Genomic DNA, 24674 nt, shown 5'->3' on the forward strand with positions numbered 1-24674 from the left:
TTATTGAAAGTTGGGCAGAATTGGTAACAATGATAGCAGTGTCCACTTCAGTGCCAACAGATTATTCAAAGACTGGGCACAGTCAGGGTGGTCTGGTCCTAGCACTCTCTCCCTCATTTCTAAGGAACACTTTAGAAACTGTTCAGCTGTTCTATGAACAAAACCCAAAATGGTTTAATTAATTTATACTCTAGAGGTCAGAATCACTCGTCGTTATGTAGAGAAATGATACAACATTTTTTATTCTTAAATCCAAGATAGTTAAAGGATTAAGCTCAAGATTCTCTCTCTCCCTCTTTCCCACCCCATCCCTTCCTGCCCTTTTCCGAAAACTAAAAATGCTTTCCCTCAAAATTTGAGGGCCTAAAATATAGATTCTAAAATATGTATTATCCACTTCTCCTAAAGACAAACCCCATAAATATTTTCCTAAACAAACTTCTTAAAACTTTAATATTAGACCTAACTCAAACAAAAGACTTTTACTTACTCCCTCTCCCTTTGATGTTAATACTAAATAGTTTTTTTAAAAAAGAACCTCTGTGAAGTTGGGATAAATATTTACATTTTTTTCTAACATCCAAAATGTCAAATCTGTTCTTTTTTTCTGACATTCAAAGAAGTCCAAAAATACTTTTTCAGAAAGTGTACACATAAATGCCATTTTTGGTATTTTATATCCAAAGAACCTGAAGGAATAAAACCAGCAATCATCCTTACTCTTGTCTTTATCTCCAGTAATCTCAAGTTTCACTTTTCATAAACACATAAAACAAACTACAGAAGCTACAGAATTCTAAGTATTAAGGAAACACTGTGAAAGCAGAGAAAATACATGAAATTTGGCATGGTTTTTATCAGTTTTTTCTAGCGTTTAGCAATTTTTTTCTATGATAAATTTGAGAGAAATGGAAAATAGCCTTGCTTCTAAGAGACAAACGGATACATGTTTTCATTACCCGACACCGTGGTACTCACTCCAGGTTATTTTGGAGATAGTAGAGAACGCCCAGCTCATTGAGCGTCCGGGCATTATCAGCCGTGTCTTTACCTAAAGTGAGCTCTTCTAACTGTGGAACCCTTCTACGTAAAAGGGCAAATTCATACTGGAGCAAACACAGAAAGAAAAGCAATCACCAAGTAAGCATAATCCGTGATTCTGGAACAATATATTGAGTGTAAAAAAAGGAAAAATAAAAAGATTTTTCTTTTTTCTTTTTAAAAGTAAATCACATTATTTTAAGTGTCACAATGAATCTAATGGTTACTAAGACTACACATTTCCACATGGCATCATATTCTAAAAATAAAAGCTTTTTGTGTGAAAGGATTATGAGATATTTTAGCAAAGTGAACATATACCTCAAAGCGTTTCAAAAGATTAGAAAACAGAATTAACTTGCAGATATTTACCAGCCCCAATGCTTAAACATTTAAACAAGTATTTAAAATTGCACCTAGCACTTTAAGTCATAACAAAGAAACATGCGATGTTTGGATTTTACCAGCAAGTTAAAGAATAATATTTCTTGCTTTCAAGAGAAAGAATTTCTCTACATTTGCATCTAAGATAAAATGTTAACTGAATTTCTTTTATTCCCTTTTCCAACTCTATAAAAAAAGAATCAAACCAGCTTTAAAATCCATCTCCCAAAGTTTAACGTTGAAATGAACTTCAAAATTTTACTAATTTGTTCTCAATAATACTATCCTTTAAATACATATAAGCAAATAAGAAAATTTTTATCCTTTTTCAGAAGTCATTTTAAAATAAAGCTCCTAAATGTGAGAGTTATGCGCCTATATTATGTTATGCCAAAATGCTCTTTACCTCTTTAGTTCAAACTCAACACAAAAAATCTTTCATTACCAAGTTGCCTTTTCTTCTCATGGCTCTCTGATGAATTTTAAAGGATTTTTTCCTAAAATGTTCAGCTTGTTCGTATCTTTAAAAAAAAAAAAGGTAAAATAAGTCAAAAGAAACATGTTCTAAATATCATACTTCAGTGAAATGAAAATATTCCTCTCCTAGTGTAAAAATTGCTTTTGACTATTAAATATATTACTATTTCTAGAAGTGATATTCATATGGAAACATAAAACTCTAACAAAAACCTTCAGGAAACAAAATCTTATGGAATAGGAATGAACGTAGTTCTCCAAGCAGCTGGCATTTGTTTTTAACTGGGTTTAACTCAGTAGGGCAAGCTAACTAAATGAAAATCCAAAATTTGAGTTTTATGTCACCTTCCATACAAGGTAATTTTTGGTCAAATATAAATCCAAAATTCTTACAAAATCTGTGTTAAACAGTACTTCTATAAGTTAGAAGAAAAAATTCTAGTATATCACTTATGATGGAACAAAAGAAATGATTTCTGATAGAGGAAGAGATTCCAATCAGCGGCTGGCTGAATTTGGCACACAGGCTATAGTTTGCTGACCTCCATATTATGCTAATTAATATTCTCAATATTACAAAGCTAATCAGCAATGAGACAGAACTCGAACTCAGGCCTCTATGATTCCAAAGTCTATACTACACCCTCCACGCATCTTCAAATACAGATGAATCTTGTAGTTTTAATTTTGTTAACCCCATGAATAAAGATGAATATTATTTGAACATGGTGCATTCAAAAGAATAGAGAACAAGGAAAAGTACACAGCCACCAAACAAAGCCTATCACAAAAGTACATTAAAAACTGAAACTCTCCCTCATAAAACCAGAGTGTGACTGATCTAAATCTAACTTATTCTGCTTCTGGTACAAAGTTGCAAGTGCTTCAAGTTCCCGAGCAATATGTGGACGGTCCACCCCATAAGCATTTTCTGAGATTTCCAATGCCTGTTTATGTAACTGTTCTGCATTGCCAAACTTCTTCCACTGCACATGCACACTTGCTAGCTGGTGGAGGGACTGAGCAACTCTTGGGTGATCTGATCTAAAGCTGTTTCTCGAATTTCTAAAGACCTCTGCAACGGCACCACAGCCTGGGAAAATAAAAAGGTTAAAGGGCAATTAAAAAATGAAATACTATAAGATCTGTCATCTGATGAACCCTTAAGAATCTTAGCACAATAAATGAAAAGCTGTACTAACCCCTTACAAGGAAAGAAGAGTAAACGTGTCAGACCTCATGAAATCCCACACCATCACTGGCTCCCCGATGAAGTTACCTGACTAAGAAGGCCTAGATCTTTGAGAAATCGCCCCAGAGTTTTGGAAAGATCAGCTAAGCAAATCATGGTCTCCTCGCCTTCACAGTCTTTCTCATACTGCTTCAATGAATCAAAATATTCCGCTGCCATCGCACTTTTGTCTATGTCAACAAACTGCCAATAACTCAGCAACTCAGCAAAGTGTCTTCTGTTTTAACAAATAACAGTAATTTCATAAAAAAACAAAATTTAAAATAGTGAAAATGCCACAATTCATATTGTGCTAGTTACACTGATTAGTAGGTAAGTATAGTATAATAAGGTAAGGCTATAAACTTGGAATGATCTCGACTTGAATCTGTGTGACCTTGAGCAGGTTGTCCCACCTTTTTCACTTCATTGTCCTTATCTGCAGAAATGGAGATACCAACACTATGTGCTTCAGGTGTTAGACAATGGCACATAGTAAATCCTCCATAGCTTGGCTGTTATCACTAACAACATTATGATTACTCAATAATAGAAATTTATCTGCATCCTTCCTTTTTAGACATCTCATGATATATATAGTTGACTGCTGAACTTACCCCAAAATCATCTCAAATGATGGAAATTAGAACAGAAGAAACTATTGAAATACAGCAAATTATCACAGTGTCTGTGTTGTATTTTCATCCAGAAACAGATTGATGAAAGTAAGCTTATTCATTTGTAAATGATATTGAGTAGGATGGCAGAGCTGGTAGACCTAAGAATGAATTTGATTTCCGAGCAAACACAGAAAAGTGGGATGGAAATCAGAAATAATGTAAGGAGTTCAGTGAAGAAATTTGACTGTTCACTGAAGAGCAAAACAAACTATGTTATGAGAAGTGACTAAATTTCTAAGTGAGGCAGGAAAATCCTCATGAGGCTCAGGAGATCAGAAGTACGGCTCATAAAGAGGTGGTTCTGCCACTGATAAATTCAAACAACCTGGAGGAGACAAACAAAATAAATTTATGACTCACAAGGTAACCCCTTCTTTAATTTCAACACAAGTAAGATCCTGTTTGGAGCCCAGAGTCTGATTTAAAGGCCACACTTTGAGTTGTCTGAGGTCCTGAGAGGCAGACAATATGAACAATTCTGGGTGCTTAAATTCAGTAAGCTATAAACCTGCCCCAGAAGACATTCCAGCTCTGATTTTATGTTGCAACAATTACACTATCATTTTACTTTTACTCTTGGAAAAGAAGACTTCATGGCATATTTGCAAATTGTCCTAAACTTTCTCCCACACGATACTTCAGGTACCACTATAAACTGGACCAGTTTTTAAATGGAAAATGCCATTGTTCTCTTTGCTAAACTGAACAACTATTTTAAATCCATTTTATTGTTTCCCTGGACAAAGATGTTCTACAACAAGTTTCTTACCTTTTATAAAGGTTTTGAGATACAAAGAGATTGAGGAGGCAATGCTGCAATTTCTGCTTACTTCCCTACTGCTGAAAAAGCCAAGAGAGTTCGTCTGCACTTCTCCAAGTCACTCTGTCCTGACTATTACAAGAGAAGGGACAGTACTCAATGATATCTTCCCACAATGAGATTGCTTCAAACAGTCTTCAGGAAAACATATTTATCATATGCCCCTGACTCTTTAAGAATACTCTATATTGAGAAAGTTAGCTCAAAGTCATAAACTTTACCAAACTATGAAAATAAATTCAATAAAATTCAGTACCACCAACCAACCAAACTCTAAAGACATTTCCTAAAATTGAACTACCAAAAAAAAAAAAAAACTTCAATGGATCTAAATATACACCCTTGGATACACAATGGCACAAATATTTTAAACTATTTAACTAGAATTAAATAAAAATAATAAAAATAATCCTGACTTGATTTCACCTAAGTTTAAACCTTTGGAAAAATATTAAGGACCCAAAGGTAGAGTGTGTTGTAGAAGCTACATAAGAACAACATGGACATTTAGAATACCTTAGCTGCATGGTGAAATACTTAGTGAGCTTTTGCCTATATGAAGAAATAATGCTTGGACTGTCTATATACTCCAATCTTACTGTTTCCCAAGCCTGGAGAAAAAAAGGAAAAATAATACATCTTATTTTCTCTAAGTTGCTATACATATAACAGTGAATGTCTAAAAAAGAATTGATAATTTTTTCAATTTTATAGCTGTGTAATTGAAATGGCATTTGAATATTTTTAAATTCAGGATATATTCATGTGAAAAACATAAATTAGAATAAAGATATCTGTACTAATATTTTAAGAATTCAAAATGAAATTGAATTCAAAATTTTAGATAATATATTAAAGATCCCATAAATTTGGAGTGAAAAAGTACTAAAAAGAGTAAAACATATTTTAAAAATACACAATAAAGGAGAAGGTTAAATCAGTGAAATAACAGTCACACCCACAAATACCATAAAGCATACTCAAATAAAAGACTTCATTTGTATTTGTACACATCTATAAATCAACCACAGAACTGCAAATGATAATATAGTATTAGCCAATATATACTAAGCATTTACTGCTCTGTGCCAGACATCATGTCTACCATCTCAGAAGGACCAAGGGCTGTCTCTTTACAGTCCCTGGGATAAGCTTGAAAGTTGCCAAGGTTGTGGAGCTATTAAGCTATGAAGAATTGGGCTGTGAATGGAGGCAGACTGACCTACAGAGGACAAGCTCATTACTATAGTGTAATTAAATGGAACATAAAATTGAAAACAGTATTCTTTCTCTTCTAAAAAAATTCTACTTTTAAAGTAATAGCTACCCCTTTAAGGTAGTACATAAGCAAATTTTATAGCTAACCTAAAATCATTACAAAATCTTTTGTAATACCAAATTTCAATTTTGTCTTATATTTGAAACATTTAAAATAACAACATTGTAAAACCATGCGATGATATGTTGATGTTTCTAAGCAAAAGAAAAAAGAAAAAAACCTTATTACAAAGTTATTAAAATGATATTTACTTGCAAATGTTGAAACTTGAGTCAACAAACACATCTTGTATAAACTGTGAAGAAGGGAAGTGAGGGCAGTGCAGGACGTCTCGGGATAGTTCCATCAGTTCTGATTCACTCACACCATTGTGACTAATATTGACAAGGCAGAGAATCTAGGGAGAAAAACAAATCCACATGATCATACAGCACCTCCGCAAGTAACCAGCAGTCATTTAAAGTTCTACAATAATTCTTTTGTTAACTTTTTATTCAAACTTATCATTAAAATGATGTATTAAACCAAAAAAGATTTCTGACAATAAAACACACCATCCAAAAGGCTTAATCAACTAAGAGTGCATATATAAGATTTAGCACACCAAATATAGCACACACAGAAAAAAAGTGTAGTGAAAAGTAAAACTGCATGAAATGTACTATTAAAACTGATGCAGGGTTCCAATTCTGGGAAGATGGTGGAAGAAAATGACCTTCCTACAACAAACACCTAACAGTACCTGACAATGTAACAAAACATTTCTAAATGCTCAGCTGAACTTGCAGATTAAGAAAGGGAAATCACCGAGTGCCAAAACTGAGGCTGAGGGTGATAAGGTGGCGTAGGCATGGCTGAGGTGACAAGACAGGCAGCAGGGCCAGTAACTGGGATTCGCACGCCCAGGCGAGGAGCTGGACACGGAATGCTTGCCAACACCAGCACCTCCGAAAGGCCCTACCTCCAGTTAGGAAGTGCATGAGCAAAACATGTGCCCATAGGCACAGGACAATGACAAGAACGCTTATAGATGTGAGGGTGGGACAAGAAGTTAAAACCCCAGGAGGGAAGCGGATGTGGCTCAACAGATAGAGCACCCACCTACCACACAGGAGGTCCAAGGGTTCGATATCCAGGGCCTCCTTGACCCATGTGGAACTGGTCCATGTGCAGTGCTGCTTCATGCAAGGAGTGCCGGCCCACGCAGGGGTGCCCCCGTGTACAGGTGCCCCCCATGCAAGGAGTGGTCCCTGTGCAAGGAGAGCCGCCCAGCACAAAACCACAGCCCACTCAGGAGTGGTGCCGCACACAAGGAGTGCTGACGCAGCAAGATGACACAGTAGAAAGAGACACTGATCCCCTGTGCTGCCTGACGAGAATACAAGCCAACACAGAGAGTGGCTATTGGAGGGGGGGAGAGAAATACATAAATAAAATCTTAAAAACAAAAAACAAAAAACAAAAAACCCAGGAACCTACAAGCTGAGAAATTAACATAAAAATGGATTCAAGTTCAAACTCTAAAAGCAAGGTTGCTGGAGATAAAATACTCAAAAAGAAGAATTAAACACACAAGCAACAAACAATTTAAAAATGTTAATTTTAACTATATGATACTGATACTTGGAAACAAATTTTTAAAAAGATGTGCAGGACCATTACGGAGAAGACGACAAAACACTATTGAAAGACACTAAAAATTGACTGAATAAAGGGAGGGTTATTTAGGTTTCCATGGAGGAGAAAACTCACATAATTTTCCCCAATTTAATCTTTAAACTCAATGCAATTCCAATTAAAATTCATGACACTTGCTGAGCCATTTCTAAATTCATATATGGCAAATTAGCCAAGACAATTGTGAAAAATAATAATGAAAGGGGACCTGCCCAAGCAAATAGCAGGACTTACTTTAGAGTTCTAATAACCATGACAGTGTGGTATTGGCAAGGGGCAGAGAAAACTGGAGCAGGAGAGTCTAGAAACAGGCCCATGGTAACATGTGAGTGTGCTGCTTGACGGGGGCTTTACATTTATCATGCAGATACACTTACATAAATGATATCTAAGTAACTTTATGAGAGCTAAGTTTTTTGTAAACAAGACATAATAGGCATTAACTGTTAAGGAAAAGAGTTAATAATTTTGACCTCATCAAAATAAAACTTTGTATTATGAATGATACAATAAAGTTAAAAGACAAGAAACAAACAGTACACTTTTATTTGCCAACTCTATAACGAAGGATTTGTATGCAGTACATTTAAGAATTTCTATGCATTTCATATTCTTAAAAATGAAAATAGTTTGTAACAAAACACCTATGAGAACTTGTCACAAGAAAAAAATTGGTATTTATGACCTAATCTTTCAATTCTTTTGCCTTGATTTTATTATTTCTTGGTCATTTCAATCACCTTACACAAATAAAGAATTCTAAAATGTAATTTAAAATCTTGGTTATACAATCCAAGTGAATTCCACCATGGCTTGGGAATTACCTGGTTCTTGAAATGAGCCTGAAAGGTTCTGCTGGTGTTTGTTTTGTTTTATACTTTTTTTTTTTAAAAGATATCTAGATTACGTTAATGGTACATAAAAAATGTAGGGGATGCCCATCAGTCCCACCCCAGCCCTCCCCCACTCCCTACACCAACATCCTTCATCAGCGTGGCACACCTGCCACAACGGATACACACGTCGGAGTGCGCCACCAAATGTGGACGGTAGCCCACATTATCGTTCACACTCTCTTCCACACAAATTTGTAAGTTATGACAAGATATACCATGGCCTGCATCCATCACTGAAACATCATTCAGGACAATTCCAATGCCTGGAAACTTCTACCTGAAAGACCAACCCCAGCCTTAGCCCCAGCGCCACACAGCGCAGGCACCTCTGCTATCACCCCATCTTTAATGCTCTGCAGTTACACGTTCCTGAGCTGGCTTCTTCAGATATGCTGAAATATATAATGACTTTATAGGAAGGTTTTTTTGTTTGTTTGTTTTTTACAAAAAGACAATTCTAAACTGTGATCAAAAAACTTTATTACTTGCAGTGCAATTAGGATTGGCATTAATCTCACTAGAAGCAAGAATGCCTACCTTACCTTTTCTCTTCTTCAATATAAAACAAATCTAGTCAGATTTATTAAATTCTCACCCAGAAACTTTTGTTAATCCTGATCATGGGGATATTAAATAAATTGAAACCTATACAGAAGTATAAGAAAGTTTGAAAACATGAGACCAATGCTCAACTGTCTTTTTCATTTTACTTCAAATGAATTTATGGGTTTGTTTTTTGGTATTTTTTTCCTTATTTTTGTAATAAGTAATCAATACAGGTTATCTTTCTAATTTAAAATATATATCAGTATTACCACTAAAAAAAAACAACTCCTACACATGAGAGTAAGACAAACAATATGTTTACAAAATGGGGAAAGGACTTGAACTCACAATTCACAAAAGAGGAAACAAGAATAGCCAATGAATATAAAGAGATGATAAATCTTAGTGGTAATCATGACAAGGCAAATTCTCCCAAGACATCATTTCTGGCTAACAAGCTCACTATGGTTGCAAATGTACCTGTATATGTTTATTTCACATATTTAATCACAAATTTTAAAAAAAGTTTTACCTTAATTCATGTATAAAGTAATCGTCTTTGCATAATTTCTAAATTATACTTTACCTGTTTCATTAGTTCTGTATCATTGGCCATGGACTCCTGTATAGATTGCAGAACAAGTCTATATAATGAAACAGTATCTTGACACTGGAAACACTGATGAAGTACATTATCTAAATTTCCTCTCTGCCTAGCACTGTTGGAATTGAGAATAGATTTCATTTCTTATGGCCTACCAACATTTGTGAAAGTTTGGGGGTAAATAAAACAATACTGTTTCTATTTTTTGTACTGCAATTGATAACAGGAATTCAATAAAACATGATGCAGGAAAATGCAGTTTTATGGGGCTGCTAGAGTCATTGAGTTAATTTTGGTGTACCATTTAATTCAATTCAATTATCATATGCTGGGACTTACTATGCATTATTGAATATATGCTGCTATTCATTATGACTATAAAAATGAGTAAGACATGGCTCTATCACCCAGAAGCATGCCACCTGTATATATACAGAAAACAGGAAAATAATTTTATGTTAAGTTTTATTAGTTAGTTACCCATGCAAACTACATTTGTTTACAGCCAGAATTTGGAAAACAACAGGCTAAAAACAATCATTAAAGAAAAGGTTTGTTTTAAAATAGTGACACAATACTTACTAGTAGTCTCTTTGTTAAACATTAAGATGTGTAAAGAACACAAAAAACAAAAGTGGTCCATGGTCCCTTTTAAAATAGATCATTTCAATAAGCATTATGAAATGTATGGAAGAAGTCTCACATTCTAAAACTGTACTTATGCCAGCTACTCAAGTTGACAGCTGCCAGATACAGTGCTACAAAACTGATGACAGTAGAAAAGGATGGTAGAAATATGGGTAACTGAAAGTTTTACAAAACTGTTTTTTCATTTAAAATTTGGTGCTTACGATGAGAGTATGGAATTAAATGCTAGGAGTACTCAATTCAGTGTCTAGAAATACGAGTTGTGGTAGGATTATTATCTATTGTGATTGATACCTAAATATTAAATTTTTTAAAACTCTGGTTTAGAATAGACTAAGGATAAAGATGTATGGAAGAAAAAAGGAGTGGAACATTCTAATGCCTTACTGAAAGGCAAAATACTAATGGATATGTATAAAAGAATTTCTATTTTAAAATGAAAAGTTTATCAGGATTTTGAGAATGGAGACAATTACAAATTCCAACTGTTTTTCTTTGAAATTGAACAAATGTAAGTTAATAGTATGAAATGTTAATATCAGCCAAAAAAAAAAAAAACCACAACACTATACTAGGTGAAGGAGACCAGACATGGAGTACTACATATTGTGTGATTTCATTTATATAAAATGTAAATATGAATCAGTTTATAAAAATGAAGTGAGATTAGTGGTCATGTAGGTCAGAGGAAGGAATGTTAAGGGTTGTGGAATCTTCCTTTTTGGAGTAATGAAATTGTTCTAAAATTTTTGAGATGATGAATGTACAACATTGTGATTATACTAAAAGTCATTGATTATACACTTTGGAGAGAATAGCCAGAAGCAGCAGCTATGTAGAGTGGGGGAAGCATAGAGAGATGAGAGGTGAGGCATTTTCTTGTTTGTTTGCCTGTTTTTGTTTATTATTATCATTGAAATAATGAAAATGCCCTAATAATGATGAAGCAATGAACACACAACTACACGCTTATACAAAATACCATTGGTTGTACACTTTGGATGAATTCTATTACTATGCTTTATTAACACATCTCAATAAAATTGAAAAAAAATTCCAACCGACATACATATCTACCTACATTCAAGGACACATGACAAAATAACGTTTTTGTGCCTTGGCTACATGCTCCCTTTCTCAGCGCCGGGGGCCTCGAGCAAGTGATACAGAGCACTCACGGGTGGGTCCCAAAGGTGAAGACGGCCTTCTTTTGCCATCCCCAGTAGGGAGAGTTAGTATGATGAAAACTGAGCAAACATATCCAGCAAGTCATGACAATTCATGACCTACTCAATCTTCAGTCATTAATGTAGTCACATTCTCACAGGTTGTTTGTATCACTGTTAGAATAAACAGAATCTGAGTGGCCCAAGAGACTGCTGGAGTGATCCGTTCTCAGTTCCACACGGTGAGGAAGGGTCTGCAGCAAACGCAAAACACGCAGAAGAGCATTTAAATTAGCCAGCACTTACCGTGTAACCATTTTGCTGAAAAGGGTGACATAAAGAGCACAGCAGGTTGTAGTAGAACGACAGTGTAGCAGAACTCCTGCATCAGTTTCCCAAAAAACAAAACAAAAATACAAAACCATCCTGGAATGGAGCAATCTTTACAACTGAGCCATCAACAAATACCCCGGCGAGCACAACACCGTCCCTGCCGTCCCATCAGTGGCATCGCCACGGGGGAAGCCGGGCTGTGGGCAGCCCTCCTGCCACAAAGTTACACAAGCCATCACTGTGCAAGTGCGTTTTGCTTTGAAGATACTTCCTATTATACATCAAAGTAAATCTTAAGACCAAAATCTTTTTAATGCCTATTCTATAAATGTCATTAGTTTTTAAGATGGAATGCATTTTACAAGGTAATTACTCAATGCCAAATAACCTTATAATAGTAGAGAGTTCTTATTTTTAATTTTGAGTCTCATGTAAGAAAGGCAGGAAAGCTGATAGAATGAAAGAGAGCATCAAAATGAAAAACACTTACCTGCTCTTTACTCAGTTTAATGTCTACAGAGTCACATTCTGCAATTATAACAGACTTTGCATCTTTTGGATTTAAAGGATAAAGATGAAGTGTAGGCCACAATCTTTTATTTGAAGGAAAAAAAAATGAAATTCTCTTCTCATAATACAAAAGCTATAATCTACTCACAAAGGTTAGAATTCATTAAGAACTTACATTTTAATAATACCCTTATAAAGTAAGCAAAGCTAATTTCTGTTAATCATATTAATAGTAATACTAATTTATTTCATTCATCCTAACATGAGTATCATTACTTTCAACTATTAATCACAACAAAAATTATAAAATAAGGACCATATGTATTACTATTATAAAAGTAGGTGGTAAACCATTCTAATTCTATGTTCTATACAATCAGGAAAAGTAAAACGTAGGTATTGGTTCCTTTAAGAAGAAGAAAAGACACAGCATGTTCCATAGGTACATATAATCCAGTCTGAATTTAATTTTCCTACAGCATGCATTCTCACAAGGATGGTGCAAATTGGTTGAGGGAGGTGGTGTGTGTGAAAAAAGCTTATTCTTTTTATGCACAAGCACAGACATACATACATATCATACACACATACACTGATATACAGAATATGTGTGGTATTAACATTTCATGGGGAGGAGGCAATTAGGAGAAAAATGTCTAAACAGAAAAACAGTTCTCCAGGATATCACCCCTGCCTGGCACTCCCTGTTCTCCTCATCCATAAATTAAACTGCCCACTAGACATTGCTACTTGGAGCTACAATAGGCAGCTCAAACTAATCATGTCTAAAAACTAAACTCAGGATCTTTCCCCCACAAACCTGAGCCTTCTTTGTGATTCCTATGTCAGCAGATGGAACCACAATTTACTTGAATTCTCAGGTCAGAAACTTGTATATCTTTTCCTTCTCTCTCACCTGTCACATCTAAACTTCTCCAGATCCTACAGATTCTATCTTTACTTTAATTCATCCATTTCTCCCATCCTCACTGATACTTACATGAAAAATATGAAAACAACAAACACATATCAAAAACAGTTTCCTTATTTGCACTTGAAACACTTTATGTAATCTAAAAGTTAGCATCCTACCTCCATGCTGGATGGCAAGTTTCTACATTCACAGAAACAATTACTCTTACATTCACTGGCAGTGGATCTATCAGCCATTTCACGTGTTTTTCAACTTGCTTAAAAATATAAAAACAAAATCAATCTATTAATTTAAAATCTACTAGACAACCCAATAAAAGCTCCCCAAGTAAAATGGAATTCTCATTAAGTTTCTCTTACTCTGTTATTAATTAAGGATATCTTATTTTGGGATTATTTCTCTTAGAACATTAAAAGAACAAATAGTAAAACACTGTTATTACTGCTCTGAATTCTGAACACTTAAGAAAACATTAAGGCTTCTAAAAATATGCCAAAGTGACCATTCTTTGCTAATTGTGTTAATGCAGTTGGACTTTCCCAAAAAGATACTAGTGTCTACTGACATAAGGTATACTTTTATCCACATGCTTCCTCCCTAGGAGTTAAGCAAAAATAAAATAAACAACATCAACCTCTTCTCACAAATACATCATGTGAAAGCCTGCTACAGCCATTACTAATATTTTTGCCTGAGTATATTAGTAGTTTACAAAGTGAAAACAGTACCTGAACTTGATCTATAGAATCAATGATGCTGCTGCTGCCCTGATGGTGGGCCTAGAGAGCTTTTCTAGCCAACGTGGAAACTCCTCAAGAAGCTTACTGCATCAACTACAAGATAAGAACACATGCCAATTAAGAGAGAGACACTTTATTACAGCTAGTGGGAAATATTCCAGCCCTACTTTTAAACCCAAATTGAGTCGCCAGGATGACCCAGGTGTATAAAGTGTTGATTTGAAAGCTTCTACAAAATCAAAACAAATGGATACCAATGAAAATTGGTTTATCATCAGGGACTTACCCACCTCAACAATCTCAGAATCTGAATTAAAATGCTAAATGTTCTAAAAGCTGGCATACTATACCTTTAAAGTGAGTCACTTAATAATTAAGGAAGACTCTGAGCTAGTTGACATGGGCCTCCCCACAAAATGAGAAAGAATTAGTGTGTTAGGGGAATTCTTCTGTTGTAACTGAATCCAAAAAAAGATAAGACTTTTTTGAAGACTAATGAAGCCCCTTTACTGTCAACAACAAAAAAGAACTCACAATTCACTAAACATCAAATGCCACCTTCAGGCACCACATGGTCAGCCACCTTCATAAATACAGAGATTTACATTTTTACTCCATTTGTTGATCCTTTAAATAAACTTTCAAAAGTAATTATAGATCCATTCTAATTACAAATTGGCATAAACTAATTTAAGTACAGTAGTCTGTACTGGAGGTTAAGGCATTTGTAAAATGAATGTATCTTTCATTATTAAGTATAAAAATATTATTTCCCAAATATGACTTAAAAGGGCAATAAAAAGGAAACATATGCTAACACTTCAATGTAAATGATATTTATGAGTGAAAGAATATCTTACTATTTCTTTTATTTTTAAGTATTGTAATAAACTAAAATGAAAGAAAAAAATTTATTCTCATATTATTTGAAGTCCATGATTAAAAGAATTAGATTGCATTCATGGTAACAGTTATCCTGCCTTTTGGTGTTCTTTAAGATTGATTTCATTCTAAATAGCGCATATTTGTCTTATGGTTTCAAATATTTAAAATCTCAATGAAACCTTTAAGATGAAGTCAATGTTTGAAAATAAAAGCACATCACCTCCATAATTCACCTAATTCCACACCACACAGCCCTACTTCCCTACACAGCATTCCCTTAGTGCTTCTATATAAATTATGTATGTAAGTACAAATGCCCACCATTCCTATTTCTTTGTTAACCTATATCTTTCTCTTATATCCAAATTATATATATACTTCGGGCATGAGCCTATTACTTTACTCCTTTTCTCTTTAATGTTTTGTACAGGTCACACAGGAAGCCAGACATGCAATAAGGTGTTCTGTTGAATGAATTCAGCAATTTAGACAACAACAACATAAAACAACAACAGTTTGCACTGCATCATACCACTTGGATAAAAAAAAAAAAAGACTTTCCAGAACCTGGTCCTCCAGATACAAGAAGAGGTGGAATTGGTGCTGGTGCTGCCACTAGATCATTAAGTCCTTGGTAATACTAGAAACAAAAGGGAATTTAAATTGTGATGATGCACATGCCCCAGAATACTAAATACAGTTGACTTATAATCATCCTCCATCATTTAGTTAATAATAGTAATAATACCTCTCTCATAAAATAAATAAAATGACTAATCTATCACTTACTATGTAAGTATTCTGCTAAAAACTTTGCATGTATTGTTTTATCAAATCCTCAGTAGCCCTCTGAGGTATTATGTTAGTTCTCGCTTTACAGACAAGAGAATCCAAGCTTAGTGTGGTTGAGTAACTTGATCAAAATCCACAGGTACGAAACGGTGGAGACAGGACACAAACCCAGGCAGTCTAAATTATTAAAGCACAGATGTTGATGTTAGCTACTATAATATTCTTTAACATATTAGTTCTTACACAGATTTTTTACATTATTAAGTATTTTTTGAACTTGGACATAGATTCTTTTGCACTTCAAATTCTACTAATTTGTTCAGATATTTAAGGATGTTGATTAGACCAATAAAAAGGGACTAATCTGCCTATTGGATAAACTTCTGTGCTTTGTTTTCTGAATGTTTTAATAATTTGATTCTTCTAAGAATTGCCTTACTATTTCTACCAGGCTTCCTAAAATCCTAATCTTGGTCTGGGTGGTTACAGATGGTGGCATAATGAGCATGTGGGTTATAAATCGTAATCTATAGATGAAAATGTTTGATGTTTATAAGTTTATTTGACTCTTTCACTATACAATAAACTTAACTGCATCTCAACATGGATAATCAAAGCATAAGGGCAGTCTTCACCTTGACTCTGTTTAGGTGGGAACACAATCACAACACAGCCATTAAATGGGGACTGATCTCTGTTGGAACAAGCATGCTTACTTTCTCAAATCCCAACTCATGGGTTGAATTAGAAGCCTGTCGAAAAGTTTCCATTTGCTCTTGTTCATCATGTATGTCCCACAGAACATCACCAAAATCATCTTCTTCTGGAATGGAATCTTCACTGCCCAAATCCTTACTCTCCAGGTCTGTGTTCTCAAAGCCCAGTATGTCCTAAACACCAAGAACAAGCACATGAAAATGAATGAGTATAAAAACCTTGCAGTGTGGGACAGCACACAGGTCTGCAGTGAGCTTTACCTACTTATGAAGGCAAATCCAAGCCAGGAGGCCTTAGTACAACTACAAAAATATGTCTATAGTTATAAAAACAAACACCAATTGAGAAAAAAAGGAAATACTAAAAACAATAAAAAAGAAAACCTTTTCCTTTTATTAAAAATAAAGCTAGGGGGGTATTTGAATCTTATGGAACTTGTTTCCTGAAAAATGTTTCACAATATCTTTGGTTATATCTGGTGGATGAAAAATTTTAAAGATTTGTATTAATGCCTGAGAAATAGATTGTGTTACATTTTATAAGAATTTAATTACTAAGATGGGGTTTCTTGGTATCAAATACCTCTGCCGTTATGTCTAGTCTTCATATTAGATGACTGAAAATATGTTGTGTGTCCTTCAAGCATTAGAAGATGGTTAATAAGTTCATTTTTATATGTGGCTATTCATTCTACCCAATGCATTTTACTTATCATGATCCTAAAATTCACAATGTTAACGACACGATCAAAATCGGTAATAGCCTTTAGACTAAAGAATACTCCACAAATAGTGTTGGCAGAACTCATATCATTAGGTTTGGAGCTTACTCTTCTGAGCTAACAAATCTCCATGCTGGTAATGCAAATTAATCAGAAAAGATAATCTAATCCCCTGCTTCTCAATAGGTCCCCAGTACCCTGGGGAGGTGGTCAAGGGGCTAACCATGGTATATTTTCCTTTAATATGCGTTTTACTTGAAGATGGGGCTATTTTGTTTTATAATCATTATTAGCATTTTTGCTAATGTATACTTTAAAGCTGATTTTTATATTAAATATAAACAGGCATACTACTGAGCAGAATATATAACTCTTACAAAACCTCAAGATAATACTTGAAGCTTCAAAGAAAGTTTGACCTTGAGACACCTCTGTGGTCCTCTGTTCTCAGACCCTAGAGGTGAGCTGGCTTCTTCTCTCCTGTCAGGGATCATGTGGTGGAAACATTTGAGAAGGACTTTTCTGATACATAAAAATTCAAAGTGTACAGGGAAGTTAAGGAGACTCTATTGCAAAAAACTAAAGTTTTCCTCAAATACTTACCTTTGAACTGGCACTTTTGAAATATATTTTACATATAACAAGCATTCAAGCACCAGAGAGCTCTGTGAGAAAGACGAGAAAGAAAGATGTCTAGTGCGAGAAATATCATGGTAAGATCGTGAGGATGAACTGACAACAGAAACAGCCGCATTGTTTGTAAATAACAAGTGGTTTGAAAAAAAAAGTGGTTTTCTCTGGAAAACTCCATTTTACGGAAAACAGTCTAAGATATTTTAGGTGAAAATCTTACAGGGTTTGCATATGTACCTGTTTAATAATGTTTTCTACATAAACATAAGTTTTATATACTCCTTCTACAGGATCTCCTGAGTGATCAATGAGCTGGAAAAAAAGAGAAGTGTGAAAGTAAGATATACAAAAATAAGAATAACAGAAGGGGGAGGGAGTAGTAGTGGTAAACACTTTTTTATACATTTTTTTAATTAGGGAAGTTGTGTGTTTACAGAAAAATCATGCATAAAATACAGAGTTCCCATATAGGGATAAACAATTTTATAATGCTAGATTATGCACCAGGACTGTTCTAAGTACTTTACATTTATCCTCACAACAATTCTACAGGGAAAATATTATTATCCCCACTTTACGTAGAAGGAAACTAGGTAAGTTCAGTAATATGTCTGAGGTCACACATTGGTCACATGGAGTCTGTATTTTTATATTTTCCAGAGCATTCAGTTATAGGGGATTTTATGTGGACAATGTTACAACAAAACAAAAAGTATACATTTTTTTTGCCTATGTGTGCAAATTCTGTCTTATTTCCATACCACTCAACATAAATAACCTTTGAAATACACCAGTATCAAATTTTATACCAGCAGTTATAACTCTACAAAATATAAAAAGCAAAATGATACTTTGCTATATAAAAATGGTACTTTGCTGAGTTTACTGAAAGAAGAATGTCCTATCTATAAAGAACATACATATGGTTAATAAATGATTAATATTTGATAAGATTAGAATATTAAACTAGAATGGTTTCAAAAAGCCTATCAAGTGAATTGGCATGGAAATTCATTTTACATTTACAAGTATAAATCATGGTAGAGAGAGCTTATTTTACTCTTATTTTGATTAAATAAATTCAGCATTCTAGTATATTGCTTTTAAAAAGCAGTATTTATAGGATAAAGGTAAGTGATAGGAATTAATATCTTTTCTCATGGGACCTGAAAGAGTAGCTTGATACTAAAATAATTAAAACAAAGAATGAAATGGTTCTGGAGATGAACTATAATAAAAGTACACTTCTTTTTATCCTTAAAGTTCTTTGGTTTAATCTCTGCTAGTCTCAAACTGTCTTTTCCACATTAAAAGATGCAAAGAAAAATTCTGGCTGGGCACAGAAATCCTAGAGTTGTTTTCAATATACTCTTAACACTAATTATAAACACATATATCAAGGTATCTCAGTCTACAGTATTGCAAAGCCTATAATTTGTTCGAAAATCCTGCCACGCATCTCTCAAACCCATCCTCAGTTTTTTGTTTTTCCCAATGTTCTTAGAAAGGTCACTATAAAAAGGCTTCTCTTTACACTAATCCTCAGTGAGCAGAGAGAAGACTCAGTCCTTGCGAGAAAAGCACAGAGAAGAACCTGTCATGGCCACTCACAAAGCATATCTGTAGTCATATATTGCTATTTATTTCTCTCCTCTCTATCCACATCTAATCCATTAGGAAACCTGGTTGGCTCTACTGTCAAAAATTTATCCAGAATCCAGCCACTTCTCATGGCCCCCTCTACTACCACCCTGGTCCAAGCCACCAGCGTCTCCTGCCTGGAACACTACAATAGCTCCCTGACTTTGCTTTCCCCCACGACCCTCCAAACCAAGGTCTACTCTCAACACAGCAGCTTAAGACATCACTGTCACACGACCACGTCAGATCCTGTCATTCTACTGCTTCAAGTCCTCCAACGGCTCCTATGCCATTCCAAAAACGAAAAGCCAAGGTTATTTAAATGGTCTCTAAGGTTCTTCACGATCAGGCCACTTGCTGCCTCTGGCTCTCTCTCCTCCTCTGCTCTTCTCCGTCACTCTGCTCTAGCAACACTGGCCTCTGTTCTCTCCCTAAACGTGCCAGGCTCACTCCCATTTCCTCCGCTCCTGCTCTTTCCTCTGCCAAGTATATTCTGAACCAGATAATTTTTATAATTGTACTATTAACTATAGCTCAAGGTTTAATTTAAGGCTCACTGTTTGTGTAGTGCAGTTCCACAGAGTTTTTAAAAATTGTTACTCTACGACCATATATACAACCTAGTCTTCCCCCTTTTAATTACATCCAGATATGTATTTCAGTGCTGTTAAGTACATTCACAATATTGTGCTACCATCACCATCATGCATTATACCAAAACATTTCCATCGTTTCAAATAAAACCCCGTACATTTTATGCCTCACATTCCATTCCCTATCCCCACCCCATTTCCTGGTAACCCACATTCTAGATTCTGACTCTACGAGTCTGCTTATTAAAATTATTTCATGTCAGTGACATCACACAATACTGGTCCTTTATGTCTGGCTTTTTTCACTCAACATGATGTCTTCAAGGTCATCCATGTTGTCTCATGCATCAGAACTTCACTCCTTTTAATGGCTGAACAGTGTTCCACTGTATATATATATTCGCACCACATTTTTTGATCCATTCATCCGCTGATGGACACTTGGCTTACTTTCATCTTTTGGCAACTATGGAGAAGGCTGCTATGAACATCAGTGTGGAAAAAATCCTAGTTTTCAGTTCTTTTGGTTGTATACCTAGTAGTGGGATTGCCAGGTCATCAAGTAATTCTATACCTAATTGTCTGAGGAACTGCCGAACTGTCTTCCACAGAAGTTGCACCATTTCACTTTGCCACCAGCAATGAATTAGTGTTCCTATTTCTCTTCATCCTTTCCAATAATTGCCATTTTCCACCTCTTTAACAGCCGTCATTCTAATGGGTATGAAATGGTATCTCATTGTGATTTTGATTTGATTTCTCTGATGGCTAATGATGTTGAGAATCTTTTCATGAGCTTTCTGGCCATTCAGATATTTTCTTTGGAGAAATGCCTATTCAAATCTTTTGCTTATTTTTTTAAACTAGGTTATATGTCTTTTTTGTTAAGTTGCAAGATTTCTTTATATATTCTGGAAATTAAAGCTCTATCAGAGAAAGATGGAGAAAGACATAGGACTCTCTTCTCTTCCAGAAAAATAGCTAGAGGACAGGCAGAAATGGCCTGGAAAAATATCTTGTAGGGCTTAGCATACCAGAAGGCTGGACCCTGCCCAGAAGAGAGAGGGGCAAAGGAAAAGAATCACATTGGTAAAACTGTAAGTTAGAAGGAGCAAGTCTGGCAACTTCCTCATCCTATAGACACTCTTGAATTCCCAGGCCTTGGGGCTTGCAGCTACAGACAAAGGGGGCCCCAGAGATCCAGCTCCTCAGAAAGGGGGGAGAGAGGAATGCAGCCCAAGGCTGACTCAGCTTCTGACCCACAAATCTGGTCTGCTGTGCCCACGAACCTGTCCCGGACAGGTGGGGCTGCACCATTGTTTGTCCTGGAAGCCACCAAGGGGCTAAGGAGAGCCGACCCTCTCAATCTCCCTCTCTACTGACCTGGACTGGTTGAAGACAGAGGGGAGTGGACTTATTCCCTACCTCAGGAAAGGGATGGGACTGCCAGCAAAGGCTGGAGAACTGCCTCAGAGAACTTTGAATATAAGGCTCTTAACTTCCGGGCAGGATCCTCTATCACACTGATATGGTCCCTGTTGCAGCAAACATACTCCAACCAGGATTTGAAATGAGGCTGCCAACAATCGCCTTCTGCTGGAGAACTAAGGAAGTGCATGGGAGGAAATTAAAGCAAATATGATTTCAAATGTTTTGTCCATTAACTTTGGTGGAAAATCTTTCTATTTTTAAATTGTCAATTTTCATGCTTGCCAGCAGTAAGAGAGATGCTCTCATTCATAGCTGGTAGAAATATGCTTTGGTGTTGTCCTTCTGTAAAATACTTTGAAAATATTCTTCAAATGTCTGCAAATGTTCATAGGTTTTGAACTACAATCTCGATACTTGAGAATCCATCTGAAAGACATGAACGTAGATCAATTCTCCATGTACAAGCATTTTTGGCGTGTATTTATTACAATTTAAAAATTGGAAGTACAATCTTGCTTTTGTCCTTTTTTGATTAGTAGTGAAGTTGGATATGTTGTCAGATCCACATTTCTTATTTGTATCTGTTCTTTAATGCTGCAGGTTTTACTTTTATACTTTAATACTTCCACACCAAGACACAATTGTGGCAAAGTTTAATCTTCAAAATTCTTACAAATGATTTTAGGGGAAAATATGTGGACTGGGAGGAAGAACATATTAAAAGAGAGAAAAAAGGTTTTTTAATGCTTTTATTATTGAAATTAAAACATTTGTGGCATTATGTGGTATTAGCAGAGTTGTGAAATGGTAACAATTTTTTTTCTTAAGAAAAATAGCATGATAATAAATATGAATGACTTTTTCAAATGTATTGAAAGACACTGTGCAATAATAAATATACCTTTTCTTACTACCTGTAAAAAAAAATTTTATCCGGCCTTTACAACCTCCTTTCCCAAGGCCCTTGGAAGCAGGTCTGCAACCCATTACTGGGTCCAGGTCCAGATTTGAGCAACTAACAGGGACAATCCTAAAGACCCAGATCAGGTTAAAGCAAGAATCAAAGAACAGGAATAACACACAGCTTTTTCCCACTAAGTTCCTATGAAAGAGTGATTGAGCATCTGAGTAAACTCACCTTCCTAACCAGATTCCTAGACATCAGCAAAAAATTACAAGCCATACTAAGAAAATGGAAGAAATGGCCCAGGGAAAGGAATAGACCAAAGCTCCAAAAGAGACACTGAATCTGAGACAACTAATCAATGAGATGTACACAAATTTCCAAAAGAAAATTAATGAATTGAAAGACAATATGGCTAAAGAGATAACAGCAAGAAAACATGGATGAAGCACAAAGAAGAACCAGAAAAACTGAACAGAAAAGTAAGAGAGCTCATGGCAAGGAAAGACATGAAAGGTAAGATTAGAAACACATTAGCAACATATAACAGCAAATTCGAAATGACAGAAGAAAGAATAAGTGATACAGAAGACAGAACAGACAAAATTGAAGATAGAAAAGAACACAGAGAGAAAAGAATGGAAAAAATGAGCAGGGGCTCAGGAAGTTGAATGGTAACACAAAAATGCAATGATGTATATGTCATGAGAAGGGAAGGGAAAAGGGGCAGAAAGAGTATTTGAGGAAATAATAGCTGAAAATTTCCCAACACTCATGAAAGAAATGGATTTACATGTCCAAGAAGCACAATGTATCCCAATCAGAATAAATCTGAATAGACCTACCACAAGACACATATTACTCAGAAGATCAAACATCAAAGATAAAGAGAAAATTCTCAGAGCAGCAAGGGAGAAACAAACCATCACATGTGAGGGATGCCAAATGAGACTTACTGTAGATTTCTCATCAGAAACCAGGGAGGTTAGAAGACAGTGGTATGATACAATTAAGAGATGAAAAAAGAAAAACTGCCAGCCAAAAATTCTTTATCAAGCAAAACTGTCCTTCAAATATGAAAGTGAGTTTAAAATATTCAAAAATGAACAAAAACTAAGAAAGTTCATAAAAAAGAATCCACCTTTGCAGGAAATATTAAGGGAGCCTTACAGACTAAAAGAAAAAGACAAGAGAGAGAAGCTTGCAGGAGAGTACTGTAGACAAGAATAGCAGAAAGAATAACCCAAGAGTAAATAAGACAGAGGAAAATAAGATGACATATGAAAATCAAAGAATAAAATGGTGGAAGTAAATAATTAACTTACAGGAATATCATTGAGTGTGAATGTCTTAAACTCCCAATCAAAAGATATAGGCTGACAGAATGGATTAAAAATAAATGAGCCATGGGAAGCGGATTTGGCCCAATGGATAGGGCATCAGCCTACTATATGGGAGGTCTGTAGTTCAAACCCCAGGCCTCCTTGACCTGTGTAGAGCTGGCCCATATGCAGTGCTGATGTGCGCAAGGATGTCCCCCACATAGGGGAGCCCTGTGCACAAGGAGTGCACCCTGTAAGGAGAGCCACCCAGTGTGAAAGAAAGTGCAGCCTGCCCAGAAATGGCACCGCATACATGGAGAGCTGATGCAGAAAGATGATGCAACAAAAAGAGACACAGATTCCAGGTGCTGCTAACAAGGATAGAAGCGGTCATGGAAGAACACACAGTGAATGAACACAAAGAGCAGACAACTGGGGTGACAGGGAAGGGGAGAGAAATAAATAAATAAAATAAAATAAAATAAAATAAAATAAAATAAAATAAAATAAAATAAAATAAAATAAAATCTTTAAAAAAAATACATGAGCCATCCACATGCTGCCTACAAGAGACTCCTTTAGATGCAGGGATACAAACTGGTTGAAAGTGAAAGGTTGGAAAAAGAGATCTTCATGGAAACAATAGCCAAAAAAGAGCATGGGTAGCTATACTAATTTTGGACAAAACAGACTTTAAATGTAAAAAAGTTATGAGAGATACAAAAGGCCCTTATATATTAATAAAAGGGACAATCCACCAGGAAGAATTAACAATCATAAATGTCTATTACCTAACCAGGGTACCCCAAAATACATGAGGCAAAATCTGGCAGAACTGAATGGAGAAACAGACATACCCACAACAATAGTTGGAGGCTTCAACACACCACTCATATCATTATATGGAACAACAAGATAGAAGATCAACAAGAAAACAGAGAACTTGAACAATCTGATAAATGAGCTAGACCTAGCAGACATATATAGAATACTGCCTCCCAAATCAGCAAGTTATACATTCTTCTCAAGTGCTCATGGGTCTTTCTCCAGGATATACCACATGTTAGGT

The 24674-nt window shown here is 35.4% G+C and overlaps 1 protein-coding gene across 1 annotated transcript in view; it reads right to left on the reverse strand.

Annotated features, from left to right (window-relative positions):
- LOC131276392 (nephrocystin-3-like) overlaps positions 1-24674 on the reverse strand; it is a 37258-nt gene continuing 12584 nt past the window's right edge. The window contains 20 exon segments of the mRNA XM_071212455.1: positions 1-151; positions 979-1106; positions 1871-1946; positions 2755-2944; positions 2947-2995; positions 3182-3371; positions 4583-4705; positions 5150-5290; positions 6196-6249; positions 6251-6309; positions 9618-9750; positions 11756-11831; positions 12269-12375; positions 13385-13482; positions 13955-14005; positions 14008-14097; positions 14317-14458; positions 15409-15491; positions 16360-16533; positions 17952-18026. Coding sequence (XP_071068556.1) covers positions 1-151; positions 979-1106; positions 1871-1946; positions 2755-2944; positions 2947-2995; positions 3182-3371; positions 4583-4705; positions 5150-5290; positions 6196-6249; positions 6251-6309; positions 9618-9750; positions 11756-11831; positions 12269-12375; positions 13385-13482; positions 13955-14005; positions 14008-14097; positions 14317-14458; positions 15409-15491; positions 16360-16533; positions 17952-18026 — 2190 coding nt within the window.

Source organism: Dasypus novemcinctus, chromosome 28, assembly GCF_030445035.2.
Source record: "Dasypus novemcinctus isolate mDasNov1 chromosome 28, mDasNov1.1.hap2, whole genome shotgun sequence".
In the NCBI taxonomy this organism is placed as follows: Eukaryota; Metazoa; Chordata; class Mammalia; order Cingulata; family Dasypodidae; genus Dasypus; species Dasypus novemcinctus.